The sequence below is a fragment of the Enhydra lutris genome, unplaced genomic scaffold, assembly GCF_002288905.1.
Source record: "Enhydra lutris kenyoni isolate GAN:26980312 unplaced genomic scaffold, ASM228890v2 scaffoldscaffold23, whole genome shotgun sequence".
In the NCBI taxonomy this organism is placed as follows: domain Eukaryota; kingdom Metazoa; phylum Chordata; class Mammalia; order Carnivora; family Mustelidae; genus Enhydra; species Enhydra lutris.
Genome location: NW_019154107.1, coordinates 19,666,760 through 19,686,058, shown reverse-complemented (window position 1 = coordinate 19,686,058; position 19,299 = coordinate 19,666,760). Strand labels below are relative to the sequence as shown.

At 36.7% G+C, this 19,299-nt stretch overlaps 1 protein-coding gene across 2 annotated transcripts in view; it reads right to left on the bottom strand.

Moving 5' to 3' along the window:
* The window catches only part of LOC111150525 (synaptotagmin like 5), a 120,721-nt gene that overhangs the window by 56,205 nt on the left and 45,217 nt on the right, over window positions 1-19,299 (bottom strand). For both annotated transcript variants that reach the window (XM_022508018.1, XM_022508016.1), the window contains exon 3: window positions 296-411. In XM_022508018.1, coding sequence (XP_022363726.1) covers window positions 296-411 — 116 coding nt within the window. The remainder of the gene's footprint in view (window positions 1-295; window positions 412-19,299) is intronic.

The following is a 19,299-nucleotide window of genomic DNA, read 5'->3' as shown; positions in this document are numbered from 1 at the left end:
TAGGAAAATACTGGAAATGCATTCAGGGAAAGAACTATCTATGATGAAGATAAATGCCTCCTTTGAAAATCACAGTGTGTCAGATATATGGAAAATCACTGTGGATTTTATTTTCTACTGACTTCCTCTTCCCTTGTATGAATTGCAGATTTATATTTCATGCTACTGAGTTTTGAAATGACCTAAGGGATTAGGAAATTCAACTATGTTCATTTGCAACATATATAGGGAAATTATGGAGCCCACCAAAATGAAGAGTAAGACAGTTTCGAAACCAAATAATTGCTTTAATTACCTGGACTTCTTCTTAAGATGGACTGTCGGACTACATCAGTACCCAGAACGTTGACTTGCTTGAACCGCTTTGCCTTTTCCTCAAAAAACCATTCACCAGTTATAATCCTTAGCTGTCTGCTCAAGGGAAAATGGAAGACCACTGAAATTGAGTTATTTAACCAAATCATTAACTCTCAAAAATCCCTAATTGAGTAAAAACTAGCCAGTCATTTACAAAGTCTATCTGAATGTCTTGAGTATTTCACAGTCATTACAATGGCTACTATTACTTGAATATATACTATATACCAGTTACTTGCTAATAGCTCTTCATACTTCATATGTTTTTATCCACATAACAACCCCATGTAAACATTATTATCCTTATTTTATAGATGAGGAAATTGACAGAGCAATAAAATGACATGTCTCATATCACATAGCTGGTAAGTAAGTAATAGAGCCAGGATCCCATCCCAAGCAGCCTGGTCTAGGGCTCAAATTGTTAACACTATATTCGTGGGCAAATACTCTTCAGTGGAAACCATGGGGAAAGAATGAAGGTTTTGAATTACAAAGGGACTAAAGTTAGAACTCTGCTTTAGAACGATACCTTGATGTAATATGATGACTGGCTTAGAATAAAGAGCAAAGGGAACAAAGAGACAGGTTTGGCCAGGGCAGTCATCTAGAAGAGAGATAAGACCCATGCTGGGGCAATGGCAAGACTTACAGAAATGAGATCAATTAAAAATATAGAAGTAGAAGGGCCTGCTTGGATTTCATAATCAACTGAATGTTGAAGGTGGAAAGGAAGGATCTTTGAACAACCACGTCCATTTTTAGAAGCCCTGCCTGCAATGACTACACAAACCCTTTACCCCAGTTGCACAGGCCTATTTACCATTCTCTGAACATGGCTTGTAGAAGTGTTGGTACAGCAGTGTTCAACTGCCACCATCTGAACACTTCCTCCCGAGGACCATAATGGGAATGAGGTTGAAAGGTAGGATTGGGTCATATAATGGAAATCTCTGAATGTCATGTTAAGGAGTTGGAATGAACTCTCAGTTTTTCTAAAGCTCAGGCTGGATGCATCTCTGGCTCATTATATGGACAAAGGAGAAACCAGACACAGGCCAATTAGTAAGTTATTGCAACAGATAGAATAGGAAATGATGAAGATGTCTATCAGGGATGGGGGCAAGGGGTGCAAAGAAAGATACAGATTCTTGGGTCACTGAGAATCAGCAAGATTGGTGACAAGTCATGGGGTGCCTGGGTGGCTCAGTGGGTTAAGCCTCTGCCTTCAGCTCAGGTCATGATCACAGGGTCCCAGGATCGAACCCCACATCGGGTTCTCTGCTCAGCAGGGAGCCTGCTTCCTCCTCTCTCTCTGCCTGCCTCTCTGCCTGCTTGGGATCTCTCTCTCTCTCTCTCTCCATCAAATAAATAAAAAATCTTAAAAAAAAAAAAAAGATTGGTGACAGGTCAGACATGGTGGCTGAAGAAAGCAGCTGAGAATCAACTAGAGGTTTCTAGCCCTAAGAATCATATGCATATGATTCAGTAACTAAGTGGACTTAAAAATTAATAATTGGATCCTAAATTTTAAAAAACCACCCCAGGAAAATATGTCAATATGTTCCTTACCAGCAATTATAAAAGACAAAATTAAATTATATATGAGGGGCACCTGGGTAGCTCAGTAGGTTAAGCCTCTGCCTTCAGCTCAGGTCATGATCACAGGATCCCTGGATCGAGCCCCGCATTGGGCTCTCTGCTCAGTGGGGAGCCTGCTTCCCCCCCTCTCTCTGCCTGCCTCTCTTCCTACTTGTGATCTCTCTCTTTCTCTCTGTCAAATAAATAAAATCTAAAAAATTTAAATTATATATGAAATACAGTTCCACTAGTTGGGGGGGGGGAGTGAAAACGTTACCCTTGGAGCAAATTATTCATTGAAAGGAAAGACCATAGCATGTATATTTCAGATTTATTCCCAAGCAGCTAGATCATCTGTTAAGAAGCAAGGACTACTGGATTAGCTACAAACTACCTCCAGTATATTTATGGAATATATCAAATCTGAGAGGATCTAATCTACCAACACAAAATGCTTGGATAGGATAAATTATTTCTGGATACATCTCTAGTGCTCCACAGACATATATCATTACTTACGTTGGAAACAGAGGTGGTAATCATACTACTCTGAATTCTAAAACATGTCTCTTCAAGGTTCCTGTCCCTTCGTTATTCCCCCAAATGCTTGGTACTGCTGATCACATGTTGTTAGCAGAATTAAATTTACGAATCAGCTGACCTTAAAATAGAAAGATTGTCCTAGATGATCTAGGTGGACCCAAAGTAATCCTAAAGCCCTTAAAATCAGGATAAACAGGAAGAAGTCAGATCTGTGAGACTTCAAAGCTATGGGATAGGAAGTCAGATTCCAAATATGAGAAAGATACAACACACTAAGAAGGTTCTGAGATATTGACATCAACAGGTAAGGACCAGAGAGAAAGGATTTTAGAGCTAAAGCTGACTCTTAGCTAAAAACAAACAAGGACACAGGAGCCTCATTCCTATGGCCATCAGGAATCAGATTCTGTCTAAAAAGAGAGCTTGGAAGTCAAATCTCTGTAAAGCCTTCCAACAGGATCTCAGCCTGCCAACACCTTGATCTCAGCCTTGTGAACCTTGACTAAAGAAACAGACCCAGCCAACCCAGGTTTCTGAGCTACAGAACTAGGCGATAATCTACTGGCACTGTTTGAAACTGCTAAATTTGTTATGATGGCAAGAAAAAGGAAAACAGTACTCAAACGTAGAAACATATTTGTTCTAATAGTCAACCCAGGAAATGACGTGCCCAGGTTGTGATAAAATAAATACAGAGAATTCAGGAGACCAATAGGGCAGAGGTTGGCAGACAATGGTGTGTGGACAAAATTCATCCCCACTACATGTTTTGTATGGTCTGGGAGCTAGGAGTGGTTTTTATATTTTTTTAGTGGTTGGGGAAAAAAATATCAAAGAACAGTATTTCATGACATATGAAAATTATATGAATTCTATTCAGATTTCAGGATCTGTAAGTCAAGTTTTATTGGAATATAGCCATGCTCATTTGTTTATGTATTATCTCTGGCTGCTTTTCCACTATAAATGCAAGGTTGAGTATTTTTAGCAGAGACTGCATGGCCTTCAAACTCTACAATATTTATTCTCTGAAATTTTAGTTTTTAAAAATTTGCCAACCTCTGCAAAAGGACAGAGTTTACACACAAAGAAAAAAACAAGGGAAATAATATAAATCAGTGATTGAAAACGACCCAATAGTGGCATACCAAAATCGCACTCGTGGTTTTTGTTTGTTTTGTTTTTTTAATCTTTCTGGGATATGGGGTGAGCTGGATAGCATACCAACAGCAGTTTCATATGTGACAGTGAAAAGTGGGTCACCACCTGTCTACATGTCCCAGGAAATGGTCCTCCATATTGTCTTTACAATATATGCCTAGAGCTGCTGCCAACACCGAACACAAATAAGATCTTCCCAGAATTGTTAGTCATTACCTCTTGCTATCCTTGTAAAAACAATAACTATAATCCTTGTATTTGCTCAACTCAGATGGGCACTTGAGTCATTTGTCATTTCAGAACTCTGGAAAACATCAGAATAAGCTCTTAGGAGTGTGCCTTTGCCACGTTCTCTGATCCTAGAGATAGATGGGAGTCTTGCTGGAAGAATGGAGAACCGATACGGAGGGAGTGTATACCACGTACCAAGGAATGTGCTAGGTGCTTAATACAGATCTCGAATCCTTACTCTAAGCCATGAAGTAGTTATTATTATTCTCTCTTTCAGATGAGAAAACCAAAGCTGACAAGGGTTTAATAACTTGCCAAAGGTATAAAGGTATTATGACAGAAACGGGATTTATACTGAAAGCTCATACTCTTTTTACATTTGGCTAAACTGCCAGAAAAGAACACATAGGTGCCAGCTACAAGGCTTTAAACAAAGATGAAAACATAGAGAAGTGAAGGAATAATACATAGCATTTCATATGATGGGCTATGATTACACACAGGTGTGCATACACACATCCACACATGGACCCTAGGGATAGAGTGAGAGGATATAAAGGGGGGTGAAAGAGGAAAGAAAATAAACATGACACCTACTGTGAAATTTATATCCCTCTCTGTCACATCATCTAATATTTGAAAAATACAAGGCTTGGAATATATTTGGTGTTTCCCCTAGAACATACTCTGAAGAATGAGTTTGACTGAAACTAAGTGAGTTACACTCATTATTTGTCATTAATGATTATTTAATATTCAGAGTTTTCTAGGCCCTACTTTTTTTTCAAGGTCAAACTCCTTGGACTTCAAACTTTCACTTGGAAGCGTATTTAAATGTAAAGTCAAGTTCTCCTTAGATTTATAGAGGGAAAATATGTAATCTTGCCCTTAAGAAAAGAAAGAAAATAACTAAAACATTCATTTCCTGGTTATCTTCCATGAGCTACCAGAGATATCTGAGATAAGACATGTTTATTAGATATGCTGAGATAGGAAAGAAGTTTCCTTCCTGTTATTCATAAGGAAACTAATAAGAATTTTTTTACAAATTTACTCATTACATATCAAATATTTATTGCATTCCTACTATGTACTAGGCCTTCTGTTAAGGCTAGGAGTAAAGATGTCAATAAGACAAACAAGGACCCTGGCCTTATGTAGAAGACAGTCTATATTTTTTCTTTTTTTCCAAACACAAAATTTGAAAAACAAATCCCTAGATACATTATGGTAAAACGGCAGAACACTCCAGAAAAAGAGAACATCTTACAGATAGGTAGAGAGGAAAAAAAATCTCCCAAATTACATACAAAGAAATGACAATTAGATGATAATTAGATGATAGTTGACTTTCAATAGTAATAATGAAATACAGAATCTATCCAGTCAATGATATCTTCAAAGTACTGAAAGGAAATAACTACCAACCTAAAATTGTGTATACAGAAAACTACTGTTCAGGAATGAGGATAAAATAAAAAAATTTTCAGCAAATTAAAAACTGAAATGATTTATTGTCAACAGAGTTTCACTAAAGGAAGATCTAAAAGACTGTACTTCAAGAAGAAGTAAAAGAGATCTCAGATATAAAAGGAAATGGTGACATGGCAGGAATGCTCACAATAGCCAAACTGTGGAAAAAGCTGAGATGCCCTTCAACAGACGAATGAAGAAAGCTGTGGTCCATATATACAATGGAATATTAGTCAGCCATCAGAAAAGATGAATACCCAACTTTTGCATCAACATGGATGGGACTGGAGGAGATTATGCTGAGTGAAATTAAATCAAGCAGAAAAAGTCAATTATCACATGGTTTCACTTATTTGTGGAACATAAGGAATAGCATGGAGGACATTAGGAGAAGGAAAGGAAAAGTGAAGAGGGGGAAACAAGACAAACCATGAGAGACTGTGGACTCTGAGAAACAAACTGAGGGTTTTGGAGGGGAGAGGGGTCCAGGGATGGGTGAGCCTGGTGGTGGGTATTAAGGAGGGCACGTATTTCATGGAGCACAGGGTGTTGTACATAAACAATGAATCTTGGAACACTGCATCAAAAACTAATGACGTACTGTATGGTGACTAACATAACACAATAAAAGAATTAAAAAAAAAGAAATGGTGACAAATGAAATTAGTAAAACATGTGGATAAATCTAAACAGTGATATATATACAAAATTAAAATATCTAATTGTTGAATTAAAAAATAAGATATGTCTAAACAATAACTTAAAAAATGAAAGCCTACAAATAGATATGTCTAAAACAAAACAAAAAGTATATATAAGCCAGGGGGTGGGAGTCAAGATGGCGGAGGAGTAGCAGGTGAGATGACATCAGGTTGCGGGAGTTCAGTTAGATAGTTATCAAACCATTCTGAACACCTACAAATCCAACAGGAGATCTAAGAGAAGAGCAGCAATTCTAGAAACAGAAAATCAACCACTTTCTGAAAGTTTTTCTCCATGCATTTGGCCCTTAACTTTCTTCATGTGACTGTGCATCCCAGCTACTTATTTATAACTACCCACAGAAGATTCTCTGGAGGAATAACATGGAGGACATTAGGAGAAAGAAAGGAAAAGTGAATTGGGGTAAATTGGAGGGGGAGACAAAGCATGAGAGACTGTGGACTCTGAGAAACAAACGGAGGGTTTTGGAGGGGAGGGGAGGGGAGTGGGAGGTTGGGTGAGCCTGGTGGTGGGTCTTAAGGAGGGCACATATTGCATAGAGCACTGGGTGTGGTGCATAAACAATGAATCTTGGAACACTGAAAAAATAAAATAAAATAGTAATAATTTTTTTAAAAAAGTATGTATAAGCCAGGGAGAAGATAGTCAAAGTTTAAGAATATCAAATTCCTTTTCTTAATTAGAAGAAGAATAAAACTACTGATTCATAAAATTAAATATGAATGTTGTGATTTCTAGAGTAACCACTGAAAATAAAAAATCATATATAATATCTGCACTAGTAGAAAATATAAAATGGAATGAGAAAAATATATTTTAATCTGTAAGAAGTATGAATAAAAGCAAATAAAATCTACAGATAATACATAAAAGCAAATATTATAGTGACCACAATAGAAACAAATGTACATATTACACTAATTACTATGAATATAAGTAAACTTAACTACAGTTTAAGAAAAAATATTGTCAGATTAAACTTTAAAAATTATATATGGCATATATGTATAGCATGTATATGTATATACATGTATTATGTATATAGCATACATGTATAGAAAATATTTACATAATTTAAAAAAGCATATATGCTATATAGAAGAGTCTCACTGTAAGCATATGGACACAGAAATATTGAAAGTCAAGGGTAGAATAAGATATACCATGTAAATGTTAATTTAAAAACTTGATACAGTTATATTAATGGCAGACAAAATAGACAAAGACAAAAGCATTTCTAGAAGTGAAGAAACTCATTAAAAAACCTTCAAATTAGTACAGACTAACAGTCAAACAGAAGATTGGGCAATGGTCATAAATAGTCGTATCACAAAAAAAGGAGACCAAAAAGGCCAATAAACCTATGAAAAGGTGGTCAACCTCATTAGTCATCAGAAAATTTCAGATTAAAATCACAGTAAGATATCCACGTATCTCTCTCAGTTTGGCAAAAATTTAAAATTTTTGTGAATCCAAGTGTTGGTCAGATTGTGAAATAAAACAAAACAAAGCTTTTATATAATGCTGGTGGAGTTTAAACTGCTATAATCGTTATGAAAAACAATTTTAAATTATTTTGTAAAGCTGAAAAATGCTCATATCATTGTCCTACAAGTTCATTCCTAGGTGGACTCCCTAGAGAAGTTTTCTCAAACATTTTTGGCATAGGTCTCAGTAAAAAATATGTTTTATATCAGAAAATATATTCCAGAACAGTCCAGAAAATAAATACAAACATACACATTTACATACATATATATAAACACATTTGTTATTATATTTACACACACATATAATACGTATACTGACATTTTCTGTTCTATTTTCTTTTTAGTGCTGGTCACAACCCCTCAATGGGACAACGGGTCATGACCTATAGTTTTAAAAACCCCACCTTAGGGAAACTCTTGTATGTCTTTGTCAGGACATATGTACAAGAATGTCATAGCAAGAACAAACAAAACCCAAACCCAGCAAAAGGAAGGAAATAATAAAGATTAGAGCAGAAATAAAGGATAGAGAAACTAAAACCAATAAAACAGATCAATGAAACCAAGAGCTGGTTTTTTGAAAAGATCAACAAAACTGATAAATCTCTAAGAAGATTCATTTAAAAAAAAAAAAAGAGAGAGAACCCAAGTAAACAAAATTATTAATGAGAGAGGAGAAATAACAACCAACACCACAGAAATACAAGCAATTTTAAGAGAATATTATGAAAACCTATATGCCAACAAATTGAACAACCTAGAAGAAACAGATACCAAACTGTAGCAGGAAGAAATACAAAATTTGAACAAAACAATCACCAGCAATAGAATAGAATCAGTAATCAAAAACTAAACAAAACAAAACAAAAACTCACAACAAACAAAAGTCCTGGACCAAATTACATGAAAAACACAAAAGGAAGGAAAACTTCCAAATTCATTTAATGAGTCCACTATCACCCTGATGCCAAAACCAGATAAAGACACCACAAAAAACAAAAAAGAGAAATCTTTAGGAGAAATCTAACCAGAATTATCTAGGGCCTGAGTGATCTGGGGGCTGATTTCTTATGACTGTTGGATCATTTTACGGCAGATCAGTTTCTCCACCTATTGGACATACAGAATTAAACTTACTCAAGCACACTAAAAAAAAAAAAAGAACTATAGGCCAATAACTGTCATGAATATAAATGCAAAAATAAAAACAAAGTATTAGCAAATCAAATCCAACAATACACTAAAAAAGTCATATACCATAATTAGGTGGGATTTATTCCTGGGATTCAAGGGTGGTTCCATATTCACAAAACAGTCAATGTGTTATATTACTTCATAAGATAAAGGATGAAAAAACCATATGATCATTTCGAAAGATGCAGAAAAAGCACTTGGCAAAGTACAACATCCATTCATGATAAAAACCCTGCACAAACTAGATGACTAACATAACGTAATAATAAAAAATAAATAGGGGTGCCTGGGTGGCTTAGAGTGTTAAGCCTCTGCCTTTGGCTCAGGTCATGATCTCAGGGTCCTGGGATCGAGACCTGCATTGGGCTCTCTGCCCCCTCTCTCTGCCTGCCTCTCTGCCAACTTGTGATCTCTTGCTCTCTATCAAATAAATAAATAAAATCTTCAAAAATAAATAAATAAATTCCTAAAAAAAAAAAAAGGTCTAGAGGACACATATCCCAACATAATAAAGGACATAGATACAAAACCCACAACCAACATCATATTCAGTGAAGAAAAACTGCGGGCTTCCCTCTAAGGTCAGGAAGAAGACAAGGATGTCTGCTCTTACCATTTTCATTCAATAGAGGACTGCAAGTCCTAGCCACAGCAATTAGACAACATAAAGAAATAAAGGGCATCCAAATTGGTAAGGAAGAGTAAAATTCTCACTATGTGCAAATGATACTACATATAGAAAACCATAAAGACTCCACCAAAAAACTTCCAGAAATGATAAATGAATTCAGTAAAGTCACAGGATATAAAATCAATGTACAGAAATCTGTTGCATTCCTATACAGTAATAACTAAGCAGGAAAAAGTGAAATTAATGAAACAATCCCATTTACAATTGGACAAAAAACCCCAATAAAATAGCTCAGAATAAACTCAACCAAAAAGGTGAAAGACCTGTATTCTGAAAACTATAAAACACCCGTGAAAAAATTCAAGATGATGCAAAGAAATGGAAAGACATTCCATCTCATGGGTTGGAAGAACAAATATTGTTAAAATATCTATACTACCCAAAGCAACCTACAGATTTAATGCAATTTCTATTAAAACACCAACAGGATTTTTTCACAGAACTAGAACAAACAATCCTAAAATTTGTATGGAGTCACAATAGGCCTCAAATAGCCAAAGCAATCTTGAAAAAGGAAAACAAAATTGGAGGTATCGCAATTCCAGATTTCAAGTTATATTACACAGTGGTAGTAATTAAAAAATGGTATAGTACTGGCATAAAAAAATTGACATATAGGTCAATGGAATAGAATAGAAAACCGAGAAATAAACCTACAGTTATATAGTCAATTAATCTTCAACAAAGGAAGAATGAATATACAATGGAAAAAAGTCTCTTTTTAAAAGATTTATTTATTTGAGAGAGTTTGGGGGAGGCGCAGAGAGAGAGGAAGAGAGAGAATCCAGTCAGACTCCCTGCTGAGCATGGAGCTGGATGCTGAGCTCTATCCCATAACCTTGAGATCACAATTGGAGCCAAAATCAAGAGTAGGATGCTTAACCAAATGAGCCACTCAGGTGCCCCAAAAGACAGTCTCTTCAATAGTGTTGGGAAAACCAGACAGCCACTTGCAAAAGAATGAAGCTGGACAATTTTCTTGCCGCATACACTAACATAAACTCAAAATGGATGAAAGAACTAAATGTGAGACCTGAAACCAGAAAAATCCTTGAAAAGAGCACAGGCCATAATATCTGTGACAATGGCCACAGCAACATATTTCTCGGTATGCCTCCTGGGGCAAGAGACATAAAAGCAAAAATAAAGTATTGGGACTACATCAAAAGAAAAATCTTCTGCACATTGAGAAACAATTAACAAAACTAAAAGGCAACCTAATGAATGGGAGACAAAATCTGCAGATGACATATCTGATAAAGGGTTAGTATCCAAATATATAAAGAACTGATACAACTCAACCCCCCAAAAGCAAATAATTCAATTAAAAAATGGGCAGAAGGCATGAACAGATATTTTTCCAAAAAGACATACAGATGGCCAACAAACAGATAAAAAGATTCTCAATATCACTTATCATCAGGGAAATGCAAATCAAAACTATAATGAGATATCACTTCACTTCCACCTGTCAGAAGAGCTAAAATCAAAAGACAAGAGACAACAGGTGTTGGCAAGGATGTGGAGAAAAGGGAACGCTCTTGCACTCGTGGTGGTAATGCAAATTGCTGTAGCCACTATGGAAAACAGTATGGAGGTTTCTCAAAAAAATTAAAATAGAACTACTCATGATCCATGAATCACAGTACTGGATATTTGTCCCCAAAACACAAAAACACGAATTCAAAGGCATACACGCACCCCTATGTTTATTGCAGCTTTACAAAAGCCAAACTATGGAAGCAACCCAAGTGTCCAACAATAGATGAATGGATAGAGATGTGGTGCGCACACACATGGAATGTCATTTAGTCACAAATGTGAAATCTTTCCATTTGTAACAACATAAGTAGAGCTAGGGAGTATAATTCTAAGTGAAATAAGTCGGAGAAAGACAAACACCATATGATCTCATTCATATGTGGAACTTAGGAAACAACAAACAAAGGGAAAGAGAGAGAGAGAGAGAGAGACAGAGAGAGAGAAACCAAGAAAGACTGTTAACTAAAGAGAACAAACTGATGGTTACCAGAAGGGAGGTAGGTAGGGTGACGGGGGATTTAGGGGATGGAGATTAAAGAGTACACTTAATCATGATGAAAATAAAATTTAAAAAATTAAATTGGGGGCGCCTGGGTGGCTCAGTGAGTTAAAGCCTCTGCCTTCAGCTCAGGTCATGATCCCAGGGTCCTGGGATCCAGCCCCGCATCGGGCTCTCTGCTCAGCAGGGAGCCTGCTTCCCCCTCTCTCTCTGCCTGCCTCTCTGCCTACTTGTGATCTCTGTCAAATAAATAAAATCTTTAAAAAAATTAAATTGGAAAAAAAATATTCTGGCCGCATTTTTATAACATTATAAAGTGAAACAGTATAAATGCCCATCAACAATAGACACCTTACATGATGATACAATAGTGATGATAAAGATGCATGTAATGGTATTCGCAGAAACATGATAGATTTCACAAAGAATGCTGAGATGAAAATGTCACAAAGAATACATACAGTAGTGTTTGCAGTTCCTTAGCACTCAAAAATGAAAGATTATAAAACATATCATTTAAGGACATATCCAAGTGCAGCAAAACCATAAAGTAAAGCAAGGAAATGAAAAATACAAAACGAGAATGGTCTCGTTCTTAAACTGGGTGATGAAGATACAGACACTCCTTTTATTTATTTATTTATTTATTTTATTTAGAATGCTTTCTTAAAAAAGATTTTGTTTATTTAGAAAGAGAGAAAGAGATCACAAGTAGGCAGAGAGGCAGGCAGGGGGTAGGGGGAAGCAGGCTCCCAGCTGAGCAGAGAGCCGGATGCAGGGCTTGATCCCAGGACACTGAGACCATGACCTGAGCTGAAGGCAGAGGCCCAACCCACTGAGCTACCCAGGTGCCCCACAGACACTCCTTTTATTATTGTTTAAACTGTACATTCACGTTACAGAGTGTCTTGCTATATATGATACTTTCACATTAAAAGAAACCCCCTAGTCTATGTAGGTGTTTAGAGACCATTCCATAGTTAACAAAGCATTCTAAAAACTGGGGAGTGCTCATATATATAATTATATATTGAAATATATTGAAATTATATATTGTAAAATATGATTGAAAAATAGCGTGTCAAGGCACTCAAAACAGCTTCTTACCACTCCAAAATTCTCTGGGTCAATGTGGGATCACTCTGATGTGAATCTCTCCCTTGCAGCTAGATTATGGAAATTTGACAAAGTAAGGGTGATTTTGAAATCACTATGTGGTAACTGTCAATGCCCATCAAACCAAAGATCACCAGAAACCCACTGATGGCTGAACGAGTTGAGATATTTTTCATCACAATGAAGGACAAGACAGACCATGAACCACGGGACAGCTCAGGAAGAGGGCATTTGAAAGAGGTTAATATAGGATTTGGGGTTTTGTTAGGTAATTTTGGAGAGAGTTCAAGGGAGCAGGGATTTGGTCTAGATTAGGTGATGTCAGAAAGTGGGAACAATGCTACAACCAGGGTCTTAAGTTTCCTGTAGAAGGAGGCAAATGGGAACAAGGCTGAAGCTACAACTGGTAAGGAAGCAGCAGTTCATTCACATTAGTTGGAAAAGGGGGGATGTTTCGCTTTTTGTGCCTTGAACAGTCATCTTGTTTTTGTCTGTTTTTGGACAAGACTATGTATTATCTTTACTTTGTTTCATTTCATCATGGTTGCAGTATAATCCTGTGGGATGTCCGTGCTCTGAGATGATGTCCAACAGACAAACACCATGGCCTTCTGGTGAGTGTCAGCTCATCTCCTACTAACAGCAAAGCCTGCATGTAAACATCAGGCCAGTTTCCAGATGTCAAGGGCTGAATGTCTCTTTCTCATAACAAAGGGCTATATATTCCCTTTTGTGCTCTCTGTACTATCTTCTTTCACGTTTACTGATGGAGACTCATATTTTAGCTATTTTGGTGATATTTCATCTACTTCAGTAATTATTACTAATTCGTCGAAAACAAAATCAGTTTCCTCCTTCTTTAAAAAGAGAAAGACTGTCACAAGGATATGCAATGGCATGAAATGTCATAACATGGCATGAACAGAAGATCAAGTCATCAGTACCATAAAGGTAATTCACTTTTTGGTTCCATCATGTTGTCTGAGTTCAACTGGAGTACTGATGAGGAAAAATGACCATGATGACTGTCTTTGTGTTGGATGGCAACCGCCTCCGCTAATATAATTATGTGGAATTTTGTAGTTCTCATTAAGAGAGCAAAATGAATGAACTAGCTGTGTCAGGGTCCCTTTCATTCTGTTCCTAGAGTTAAATCTGAGACTAGACCTATAGCAACCAACTTGTTAAAATGAGAAGTGATTGTAGAAAATGTCAAGGGCTGCTCAGCCCTTTGTAACAGGTAGCCTCCCCCCACCCACGAGTCCTTGCTATAAATTGTTCCAGGTCCAGCAATAAAAATCTCTTTACTTTGATCCAATCCAAGGTAAATGACAATAAAGGTTGTGCTTCCAACTGATTAGAGAATGAGTCACTTTCTGACTAATCTCATCTCTTAGAGGTCAGGGCGAGAATTTCAATTTTACGGTCTATTAAGCATGGAGACAGCCCAGTGGCTGTTGGAGCATTCCCTCACAACAAAGGGTGTTTACTGCCAAGAAAATATCATCCATGCTTCCTTTTTGAAAACCACTCCATAGACAGCAAATGAGATACTTCTAATCCTGACAAATAGTTGAAGTCTCAGAGATCACACAGACTAGGAGTAGGGATAGTAGAGCAGCAATGGTCTATTTTCAGCTTTAAAAATAAGGAGGGACTTGGAGAAGTCAAATTAGACACTCATCATGTAAATTTCCAGCTGTCAGAGAAGGATGTAAGTTGTTGTTGCAGAAGCATAAGAATTAATTGAAAGCTCTGTTTCTGCCTCCAGACATTTGAAAGCATAAAAACAGCATTTATGCTACTGAGAAGACAATACTGTAATGAAATCATCTTCCTTCTCTGACTGTGAAACCACTCAAGGTGGTCCATGTTTTATTCATCTTTGTATCTGCATCTCCTTCTATATCAATAGGTTATCAATAAATATTATAGAAGGGAAGAATGGGTGGGTTGATGCATGGATGGATCAACTGGACAGGTGGATGGATGCGTTTGTTAAGTTATTGTTTCATCAATAAACGTAGTACAGTGATTCAGAAGTTCTGTATTAATGCACTAATATCTACCAAGGAAGACACAGCACTTTCAATTTGTTATTATTTATTCTTACACCCTTCTGACAACAACTGGTATTATAACTTTCTGTGACAGCTGAGAATTTATTCCGTTCCGAGGATAAATGTACTTGGTATAGCTCATGGATTTTTTTTAATTTTTTTCAATCCCATGCTGCTGACAGAAGAAAACCACATTTGTTCCAAAATTGCTTAAACCTGAAATGCTTTAAGTAGAAACCTGTCATCTACTCACTCACTCACTCATTCACTCACCCGTGTATCCATTCCTTTGCTTATCCATCCATCATTAACAGTCACTATGTACACTGAGTACTCACTACAGGCATTCTTTTAGGTACCAGAACTACATCAGTGAACATTGTCGATAAAAACCTGTGCCCTCATGGTTATAAAGCTTATATTCTAATGGACGAAGAAAGATAATAAACAGGACTAATAAGTAAAATACATAGCATACACGAAGTAAGGTAAAAAACACGGGAAGGGGTGTATTAGTTTGGGTAGAGTAGCTTCCAAAACAAACAACTTCCAAATTCCATTGACTTAACACATTTAAAATTTCTCTCTTATTACTATAACCGAATGTTGATCTGACAAGATTTAGAGGAAAGTTTATGTCAATCAGACCTGCAATTACCATCTATGCTGTCTAGCAGACCAGCTGATAGCAAAACTTTCAATTACCAATGTGTGAATACACCAGACCCTAGGGTCTTACACTGAGAAATATGCTTCAGTGATTACAGGTGGCATTCAGAGGTTAAAAACAAAATTCCTCTTCCCATATAGAAGCTCGAGGCAACTCCTGATTGATTGAAGGGCTCATGACTCACAGTCCCTAGTTACTATTGTCTGAGCAAATGAGGGTCCAGGGTTGGAGGGAGAACAGTAATGGAATAAGAAATAGAAATGATTTAATATTAGGAATCAAATAAAAATACTGTATAAGATTAGAAAAATAGTTATTGAGAAATTCCTTATAAGTCTTTAGACTCTGCAACTGGAAAGTCAGTCATTTATTAAAATTCCATTTTCTTCTTCATTGCCCTGAAATGGTAAACCCCACCTTGACAGCATTTTATGGAAAAAGAGCTAGGTGAAGAAATAAACTTTGATACTCATCCCAGCTCTATTAACTCCTTATACACATCCTAACCTCTTAGTTTTCTAATTTCCACTATTTATAAAATCTAAAATCAATTGCCTCTCTTACATAACCGGTATACTTTGAGACCTTGAAGGACTATTCCTTAGGAGTAAATGGGACCCAAAACCAGATCAGCTCTCACAGAGGAAGAAGCTCCAATTCTGAAATCAGCTCAATCTCTGATTTGATTAATATAATCTTGAATATTCAGTGGTCCTGTTTTCTCCCCCTCCTGGAAGTAAAATACACACTCTCAATTGATACATATTGTTACAGAGAGTCTCACTAATTTTTACAATTTTTCAAATACTTTGTCCATCAGTCAAAAGTTACCAGGTTTATGAGAAAACAAGATATGACCAAAACCAAGAAAAACAAACAGAAGATCAGCCCCATAAGGGACTCAGAAAATAGAACAATCATTCATAGACTTTTAAGTAATTATAAATAATTTTTCCAAGAAATTACAGGAAAAGGATGAAAGTCAGCAGAGAGTCAGAAACATAACAAAAGCAAAATGAAAAATCTAAAACTGAAAAAAAAACAAAAATTAATTTAAAAATTAAAAAAAAAGAAAAATCTAAAACTGAAAAACACAACTGAATTTATGAATTAAAGAAATGTGCTTAGCAGCAAATTAGACATAGTCAAGCATAAGATTAGTGAATTGAAAGATCAGAAAAAATATACAAAATGAATTCAGAGATAAAAAGGGATAAAATGTGTAAAGAAGTATAAGAGATACGTGAAAGCTATTGAATAAAACTAAGATACATATTTGGAGTATCTGGAGGAGAGAGAGGGGAAAGAGGAATATGTGAAGAGATATTATGTGAGCAATATTCAAATAGGACAAAAGATATTAATAGATGCAGACTCAAGACTTCTAGATACCTCAAAATGGACAAATATAAAGAAAAGAAGACATAGGCTAGATGTGTTGTAGAAACTGTGTAAATCCAACAGAAAAGAGGAATATATTAAGAGGAGACAATGGAAACTACTGTTACAATTGATTCTTGGGCAACTCAACTTTAAAAGCATGGGTTCACTTGCATGTAGATTTTTTCCAAACTACTGGTAAAATTTTTGAAGTTTAGTGACAATTTGAAAAAACTCACAGATGAACTGCACAGCCTAGAAATATTTTTTAAAAATCAAGAAAAATTTAGGTATGTCATGAATGCATAAAATATATGCAGACACTAGTCTGTCTTATCATTTAATATCATGAAATACATACAAATATATTATCAACTGTTAAAGTTTATCAGAATTTATGCAAAGACTTACAGACCATACAGGGTACTCTTTGCAGTTGAGAAAAATGTAAGCAAATGTAAAGATGCAGGATTAAAGCACGATTGCATGAAATTACCTGTAGTATAAACTGTACTGATGTAGTAATTTTGTAGTCCCCTCCTGTTGCTACCGTGGTGAGCTCCAGTATTGCAAGTGCCCACTTAAGGTGCCATGTGACACTAGTCATCATCACATGAACAGTTATCTCTACAGTAAACTGCATATCCCAAGAAAAAGTGATCGCTCATGGTTTTCCTATTTGTCGTTTTAGTGCAATACCTCAAACTTCCAACGACACCACTGGACCCATACCAAGTACCACTAGTGATGCTACAAGTGCTCTCAAGAAGCAGGGAAAAGTCATGGCATCAAAAGGAAAGGACGAATTGCTTGATAGGCACCAAGATTGAGGTCTGCAGCTGTGCTTAACCAGTGGTTCAAGATATATGAATCCAGTGGAAGGACCATTATAAAGAAAGAAAAAGAAACTCATGAAGCCCTTGTTGCAGTTAGAACCAGCAGGTGCAAAAACCTTGGCGCTTTTTGCAAAATACCTAGCTCATAATGAAAATGCAGATTTTATGTAGGTGCAAGATTGCTGGAAGAAAGGCATAGCCTATAGATTCTAATCATTTGGGGAAAAAATGAAATCCTTATATGATAACCTAAAGCAAAAGGAAGGTGAATGATCTAAAGATGGAGAATTTAATGCCCACAAAGGATGGCTTGATAATTTCATAAAGAGGTTTGACTTAAAAAAAAAAAAAGGTCAAGATAACAAGAGAATCAGCTTTGGTCAACTAAGCAGCAGCAGATGAGTTCCCAGACGTTACTCACATACTCATTGAGGAGAAAGGATATTTGCTAGAGCAGGTTTTTAATGCAGGTGAAGTGCCCTATTTTGCGAGAAAAAATATGCCACGAAGGACATTTGTTACTAATAAAGAGAAACAAGCACTAGGATTTAAGGCAGGAAGAAATAAGCTGACTGTATTGTTTTATGAAAGTGCAGTTGGGTTTATGAACAGGACTGCCCTTATCTCTAAAGCAACCCCAGAACCTTGGAGGGAGAAGATAAACATTAGCTGCTACTGTTTTGGTTGTAGAACAAGAAGGCCAGATCAATGAGAACCCCACTTCTAAACTGATATCATCCATGCTTTGTCCCTGAAGTCAGGAAATAGCCTGCTAGTAAGGGACTGCCTTTTAAAGTTCTTTGATATTGGACAATGCCCCTGGCTACCCAGAATCCCATGAGTTCAACACCAAGGGCACTGAAGTGGTCCATTTGCCCCTAAACACAAAGTCTCTACTTCAGCTTCAGATCAGAGGGCCATAAGGACATTTAAGACTCATTATACATGGTACTCTATAGAATGGACTGTCAACATTATGGAAGAGAACCCTGATAGAGAAAACATGAAAGCATGGGAGAACTACACCACTGAAGATGCCATCACTGTTAAAGGAGAAGACTTTCATTAGTTTTCTTACTGTTATATTACCTTACATTAAGCTTCTCTCTCCTAATTGGAGAAACTGTGTATCAGCCTATCATTACAGGTAAGTGGGTTTTTTTAATCATTTTTTAAATTTATTTTCAGCATAACAGTATTCATTGTTTTTGCACCACACCCAGTGCTCCATGAAGTCCGTGCCCTCTCTAATACCCACCACCTGGTTCCCCCAACCTCCCACCCCCCCACCTCTTCAAACCCTTCAGATTGTTTTTCAGAGTCCATAGTCTCTCATTGTTCACCTCCCTTTCCAATTTCCCCCAACTCCCTTCTCCTAACTCCCCATGTCCTCCATGCTATTTGTTATGTTCCACAAGTAAGTGAAACCATATGATAATTGACTCTCTCTGCTTGACTTATTTCACTCAGCATAATCTCTTCCAGTCCCATCCATGTTGCTACAAAAGTTGGGTATTCATCCTTTCTGATGGAGGCATAATACTCCATAGTGTATATGGACCACATCTTCCTTATCCATTCGTCCGTTGAAGGGCATCTTGGTTCTTTCCACAGTTTGGCGACCGTGGCCATTGCTGCTATAAGCATTGGGGTACAGATGGCCCTTCTTTTCACTACATCTGTATCTTTGGGGTAAATACCCAGTAGCGCAATTGCAGGGTCATAGGGAAGTTCTATTTTTAATTTCTTGAG